Source organism: Coregonus lavaretus (genome assembly GCF_964263955.1).
Source record: "Coregonus lavaretus genome assembly, chromosome: 13".
NCBI lineage: Eukaryota > Metazoa > Chordata > Actinopteri > Salmoniformes > Salmonidae > Coregonus > Coregonus lavaretus.
The window spans coordinates 15,969,567-15,977,333 of record NC_140000.1 but is presented as its reverse complement, the minus strand read 5'-3'; the positions used below and the strand labels follow the sequence as shown (position 1 = coordinate 15,977,333).

The 7,767-nt window shown below is 42.7% G+C and overlaps 1 protein-coding gene across 1 annotated transcript in view; it reads right to left on the bottom strand.

Moving 5' to 3' along the window:
* Positions 1–3,821: 3,821 nt before the first annotated feature.
* LOC311139377 (cytochrome b5 reductase 4-like) overlaps positions 3,822–7,767 on the bottom strand; it is a 30,160-nt gene continuing 26,214 nt past the window's right edge. Inside the window, exons 13-15 of the mRNA XM_084174246.1 lie at positions 7,590–7,676; positions 6,230–6,391; positions 3,822–5,989 (exon numbers count right to left, since the gene is read on the bottom strand). Of these exons, the coding sequence (XP_084030372.1) occupies positions 5,935–5,989; positions 6,230–6,391; positions 7,590–7,676 (304 nt within the window). The 3' untranslated portion in view covers positions 3,822–5,934. The remainder of the gene's footprint in view (positions 5,990–6,229; positions 6,392–7,589; positions 7,677–7,767) is intronic.

Sequence of the window (7,767 nt, the reverse complement as noted above, 5' to 3'; positions counted from 1 at the left end):
AACTAAAAAACAGAAGTGTTTCGGCCCTCCAGGACTGGAATTGAAGAACCCTGTCGTACAGGGTTAGCGGCCAGGTTATTCGGGGGAGGACACCGTGCTGGTTCATCCAGGATTAGAATTTCCTGGGGAGCCCTGTCTTGTGGATCTTCTTTCAGCTGGACCTGTAGGCGCTTGATGTTTTGGCTGTCCTTTAGGGTCTCGTCATTAGGGTCTTGTCATAGCATTTTCCAGGCACTTTACGGGGTTATTGACGATTGATGGAATTTCTTCTTTCTGGATCATCATGGTGAACCTGTCTTTCTGTCACCTTTCCTTATCACCAGGTTTATTAATCAAAAGTAAAACATTTAATTTAGTAAAAATGTTCAAGCACTCAGCATAGTTAAACATAATTACTGTCAGTTAAAGTGAATAATTCTTTGCAACACAATACATTCAATAATGTGTTGAAATTAGATTCATTTTGTTCCTCTGGGTTCCTTTGTTTCTCTGCTACAGAAAGAACAACAGGAAAACCTTCTTTAGCTTTAGACCCATCTTTTTAAGTGTTTCAGCAAAGCCTCTCTCCCTCTACCTCTGGTCACAACTGCACTAAGCCAGAGGGGGAGTCATGTTATCAAAGAACTTACTCAGTGGTAGGCGGCCTCAGGAGGAGTAAACCCCTCGTCTCCTCTATCTGATAAAAGCAGTTTCTTTTGAAGATGAGGATGTGTACTGGGGCTAGGCTGCTGTTGTGTTGAACTCATACAGAGAGGGGATAGCAATTAGATGAAAAATTAAGCAGGATCAAGCTCCACATTACTGGGGAGTGGTGGTCGTGCACTTTAAAATGAATCATTCTGTGTGTAATAGTTCACATGAATTCATCCAAAGTGGATCAGACATGTCATTAACGGAACCAGCTCAATAAAACATGCATCTGTTCTAATGGATTCTCTCTAAAGATACTCTTGTCTTCTCCACTGTCACGCTGTACGTTGGAGTGGACGGATCTGGGGAGCACTACGCTGAATGTTAAGGGGCCAGTATTGATTGATTGGCCAGTATTGATTGATTGATTTGCTCAACAACAAACTTCTCTCTAACTCAGAAAAACATTAGATATAATTCAACATTGAAGTACACCATAATCTATATTTACATATTATTTGCTTTACACATTGCAGCAGCCGAGAATTAGCCTACAAGGTTGTCGCCTGAAGCAGTGATGAAAACGAATGAAATGTAAATTAGTTCTAAAAAAATATGAATTAGTCAAATTAAATAAAAAGGATGTGAAGCACATAGAACAACAAAAATATAGGATATATAGGATATATAGGATATGAATCAACACACTCATTTGTCTTTTTTATCACCTACACTACAGTCGTGGTCAAACGTTTTGAGAAGAGACACAAGTATTGGTCTTCACAAAGTTCGCTGCTTCAGTGTTATGAGATATTTTTGTCAGATGTTATTATGGTATACTGAAGTATAATTACAAGCATTCCATAAGTGTCAAAGGCTTTTATTGACAATTACATTAACTTTATGCAAAGAGTCAATATTTGCAGTGTTGACCCTTATTTTTCAAGACCTCTGCAATCCGCCCTGGCATGCTGTCAATTAACTTCTGGGCCACATCCTGATTGATGGCAGCCCATTCTTGCATAATCAATGCTTGGAGTTTGTCAGAATTTGTGGGTTTTTGTTTCTCAATGGGATTAAGGTCTGGGGAGTTTCCTGGCCATGGACCCAACATTTCGATTGTTTGTTCCCCGAGCCACTTAGTTATCACTTTTGCCTTATGGCAAGGTGCTCCATCATGCTGGAAAAGGCATTGGTCGTCACCAAACTGTTATTGGATGGTTGGGAGAAGTTGCTCTCTGAGGATGTGTTGGTACCATTCTTTATTCATGGCTGTGTTCTTAGGCAAAATTGTGAGTGAGCCCACTCCCTTGGCTGTGAAGCAACCCCACACATGAATGGTCTTAGGATGCTTTACTGTTGGCATGACACAGGACTGATGGTGTTTTCCGGATGCCCCAAACAATCGGAAAGGGGATTCATCAGAGAAAATGACTTTACCCCAGTCCTCAGCAGTCCAATCCCTGTACCTTTTGCAGAATATCAGTCTGTCCCTGATGTTTTTCCTGGAGAGAAGTGGCTTCTTTGCTGCCCTTCTTGACACCAGGCCATCCTCCAAAAGTCTTCGCCTCACTGTGCGTGCAGATGCACTCACACCTGCCTGCTGCCACCACCGATCCCGCAGCTGAATCAACTTTAGGAGATGGTCCTGGCGCTTGCTGGACTTTCTTGGGCGCCCTGACGCCTTCTTCACAACAATTGAACCTCTCTCCTTGAAGTTCTTGATGATCTGAAAAATGGTTGATTTAGGTGCAATCTTACTAGCAGCAATATCCTTGCCTGTGAAGCCCTTTTTGTGCAAAGTAATGATGACGGCACGTGTTTCCTTGCAGGTAACCACGGTTAACACAGGAAGAACAATGATTTCAAGCACCTCCCTCCTTTTAAAGCTTCCAGTCCGTTATTCTAACTCAATCAGCATGACAGAGTGATCTCCAGCCTTGTCCTCGTCAACACTCTCACCTGTGTTAACGAGAGAATCACTGACATGATGTCAGCTGGTCCTTTTGTGGCGGGGCTGAAATGCAGTGGAAATGTTTTTTGGGGGATTAAGTTCATTTTCATGGCAAAGAGGGACTTTGCAATTAATTGCAATTCATCTGATCACTCTTCATGACATCCTGGAGTATATGCAAATTGCCATCATCAAAACTGAGGCAGCAGACTTTGTGAAAATTAGTATTTGTGTCATTCTCAAAACCTTTGACCACGACTGTACAGTGAATGGAGGCTTGTAATGCCCAAGCCAGATCAAGCTATGCAGCAGGTGACAGATAGTGAGTGCCACTCCAGTCTCAAGCACCACTCTCAGTGTGTCAGGTACTGGTACTCTCCTCACCTCCTACACAACTCCCCTCAGCTTTCACAGTCAATCATAGAGCTGCTGCTGCTAGACTGGATAGGGGCTTTCTCGCCTGTCTGGAACAACATGCTGTTTGCACTACATGTGTCATATCAGTCAAATCAAATTCACTGAAAAGCATCTGTAATGCCATGATAACAACAGATTTAGATATCAATGTGACCTCACCTCTCCATTATTTCCCTTGAAAGTACCCTATTTACAACGTTGAACATGCCCTCACCCTACGAAGCCAGTTTCCCCTGCAATGATGCTAACTAGTCAGTCCACTTATATTCTGACTCGTTTATCTAAAGAGAATTCCCAATGCGAAAGCTTTACACTCCCATTGTCAGACTCGCGCTCTACACCCCCTCCTGAAGGTAGACACCGTAAAGCTCATTGAGAATCACAGTGTTTTTCATCTATGGTGACCTTTGATTTTCATCTGCCAAGACATGCAATTTCATCGTATTGCCTAGTGGGAACCTATACCTATAGGGAAGGGCTGGCCACCAACATGATGAGATTTACTAAGATAACTGTGTGTGTGTGTGTGTGTGTAGAGGGTCCTGAGGGCAGATGGGGGGACAGAGACAAACAGAGACACAGTGAGTGAATGAGAGAGACCGCAGGGTGTATTGGATAATTAAAGCTTTGCATATGTGTCTTTCAGTGTAAGTCTTTAAAATCCTCTACTTCCTGGTGTGGTTGTGAAATCATTCCCCTGCACATTTGAATTGCCTCTTCCCTAAGGTGAAGGATTTAATTAATGAATTTACTGTAGTACATTTCAGCCAGAAACAACTGAACACAATACAACCAGGTCTCCAAATCTTAACACAACAAAAACGTTTAGTGCATCTTTTAATTTGCTTCAGGACAGCTCATATGATTGACATGTTAAGTTATAATGTGCATGATGTACAAAGCTGGATATGCATTAAAATATATCTGGTTAGATCAAGATTAGATGAGCTACAAAACCAAGTGAAGCTCAATCTAAATAATCAGCTCCTGTATTTCTTTATAACCAGAACCCAAGACATTTCAGTCATTGTTTCGCCTGTCAAAAATAAACTGGTACTTTCATCAAGTAGTCTTCATCCATAGAAGTGTAACTGTTATAGTATTGCACGTAGCATGGCCATGTGTGTTACGTTGACAGGTGTGATCTTTGAAATACTTATGTTCAGTGGTAAGAAATGCTGCAATTCATTTTGTGTGAAAAAGGAACAAATGTACCATGACATGATGTACTTTCATGTTATTAAAAAGTAAATACCACGCAGGGTAAGGTTTATAAATGGTACCTTCCACCTTCCTACAGAGTACAAATTAGAGACATAATTGTAAAAAGGCGAAGATCGCATGGACATCCTTTCTATATACCAATGTCCAATATAAAATACTCTTCCTCCAAACGACATGTCCTAGACTTCATGAAAACACAACTTGAATTTCATGGACATTTCGTTCCATTTTCACCCAGATTGATTCAGTAATGATGTCTGAAAGGATACATGTAAAGAGGCAGATGGACTGACTGCAGCTGGAAACATCCAGATAAGAGCCTCTCTCATTAGGTTAATAGATGAGCTACATCTTACCAGAGTGAGCACTCATAGCTTAGACAAACTCTGCAGGATTGACATAGTTCTGTCTGGCAGTTTGATGTTCCACAAGGAAAAAACTGGATGATTGTGAGCTGCATTACTTAGCAGCACATCTAGTTGGTGTCTTACCAACCTCATGTATTTCACAAGAGTGAGAGAGAATAAAGGGTTCTCTGACGCATTTTAGAATAATTTAACTGCATCAAACGCCAAGCACTTAAATCAGATCACTGTGGGCTTTAGGTATTCATGAATTAATTAAATAAATACATTTAATACAAATATAATTTAATTAATTAAATACATTTACGTAGGTGTGTAATGTATTGCGTAATGTATTCCCATTGGTATGCATCACCTACTGTGAGTACTACAACATCAACCTGTGAGAGAGAGAAAGAAAGAGAGAGTAAATGTACTGATTCTGAAGACTGGTCTGCTTAACCATCAGTCTCTCTCAAACAGAACCACAGGCTGCAGAACAGACCAGAACAGACCAGAGGCAACAGCAGCAGCACAGCCATAGCAACTAGCTGAAGAATAATAACTCTCTGTAGGAAGATGTCTAATATGCCAACAGCAGGTTGGAAATTCTCATTACTTCTTAAACAAAAGGAAGATGTAATGATCAGAGCTAATGAAACGCTCACAAAGTCCTGCTTTTTGGGAGGACCGACAGCAAAGATAACATCACAATGTAGCGGGTGTGAGTGGACTGGGAGATAGATTGAGATGTTGTAAGACATGGTAGTGACGTCTCATAAACAACCCCAGACCTCTCTCTCTGTGGTCAGAGCAGAGGAGTGTACAAGGACCGGACTGTTCAAAGAACTCTGGTACAGAGAGAGACAGACAGTGAGCTGAAGATGTTGACCTGAGGTTTCAGTGCTGCTGGGTAATTGGCCATTCATCCTTTGTGTGTCATTCACCAGCTCAGAGAGCCCAGCGGTCACGTCCTTAGCGACCAGAGAGAATGACTGTCCATCTGTGTTTCAAAGCACCAGAGAGAGAGACAGAGAGAGTGAGGCAGACACACACACAGAGAGCGAGAGACAGAGACAGAGAGAGAGACAGAGCTGCTTTCCTTCCAGCCTCAAAGAGCCTCTGTGGGTCTCTGGCATCGCTGCTAACCACAGGAGTCAGGTCCATCAGTTCAGTCTACAGTGCATAGAAAGACATTGTTCCAAAAAACACATTGGCCGGTGGCCTAACAACATCTATTTTCTCTCACACACTCTCTCACACCCTGTGTCTTCTCTCTCTCACACACACACGTCGCTTTCACACAATGTCCCGTTGACACCTCAGGCTGTGAGGTTGAGATATGTCAGGTCTGACACTCCATAATCAGCCCTGGAACGCATGAATCTCCTCGTCACTGAAACAATACTGTCTCATCAACCTGAGAAAGAGAGGAGGGAGATTGAGAGAGGTGAGAGGGGGACTCAGACAAAGCCTAAAGGTGGGAAAAGTAATCCAAAGTTAACCAATGTTATACAAGTTAACTTCCTTGCACTGCATAACCTGAAATGGTTTGAATCTACTACATCAACATTAACATAAAAACATACTGCATGGGTTCTACATTTAGAAATGTAAATGCCTAACTGGAGTGTGTATAGGGGTGTGGAGTGTCACTCACCCCACAGTCAGCTCGGTGAAGGCTGAGGGGCCACACACACACACAAAGACCTTTGAGCCCTCAGGCCTAACCAGGAAGTCAGTCAGCATGGAGGCCTCAACTCGCCCCTTCCTGCCTGTCCACCCATCACATGGCTCTGACAGAACATACTCCACCTGGAACCTGGAACCATAGAATAGAGCACAATAGAACCTATCACACGGCTCTGACAGAACATACTACACCTGGAACCTGGAACCATAGAATAAAGCAGAATAGAACCTATCACACAGTTCTGACAGAACATACTCCACCTGGAACCATAGAATAGAGCAGAAAAGAACCTATCGCATGGTTCTGACAGAACATACTCCACCTGAAACCTGGAACCATAGAATAGAGCAGAATAGAACCGATCACACAGTTCTGACAGAACATCCTCCACCTGGAACCATAGAATAGAGCAGAATAGAACCTATCACACGGCTCTGACAGAACATACTCCACCTGGAACCATAGAATAGAGCAGAAAAGAACCTATCACACAGTTCTGACAGAACATACTCCACCTGGAACCATAGAATAGAGCAGAAAAGAACCTATCGCATGGTTCTGACAGAACATACTCCACCTGAAACCTGGAACCATAGAATAGAGCAGAATAGAACCTATCACACAGTTCTGACAGAACATCCTCCACCTGGAACCATAGAATAGAGCAGAATAGAACCTATCACACAGTTCTGACAGAACATACTCCATCTGGAACCATAGAATAGAGCAAAAAAGAACCTATCACACAGTTCTGACAGAACATACTCCACCTGAAACCCGGAACCATAGAATAGAGCAGAATAGAACCTATCGCATGGTTCTGACAGAACATACTCCACCTGGAACCTGGAACCATAGAATAGAGCAGAATAGAACCTATCACACGGCTCTGACAGAACCTCCTCCACCTGGAACCATAGAATGTAAGAAACGAAAATGCATCTTCTGCCTTACGAATTGACAGATGGGTCATCAGAACATACTGTACACTCTGAGTAACCATAGAGATCAAGAGAGAGAACATTCTCTGCCTAGCGGCAAGACTAGATGTACAGTCCATGCATGTGTTAATGCTGCTTCACAGGTAATGTAGTCAATATGGTAATGATGTGATCAAAGGTTATGTTGGGGAGTATTCACACACCATGAAGACATGCAATCATAGACATCTGGAGCGGGCAAGAACACACACACACACACACACACACACACACGCGCTAATGATCAGATTCACCACAGAGGGTCAGTCTTACTGACATCTAACGCAGCCAGCCTCATAATGACCACCCTCAATACGAACACACAGTGCAACCGCACACACACACACCTCTCATCTTTAGCAGCGAGGCTGTCAAGTTCAGAGTGCCACAGGATGTCTCTTTCTTGTCGGTTGAAGAACATCAGCTTGGTTTTCCTAGAACACACAAACATCTAATGCCGTCAGAACAACGTGCCCTTTACAATGTACACAAATCCTTAGAAAGAGAACAATGACAGCCATGCAA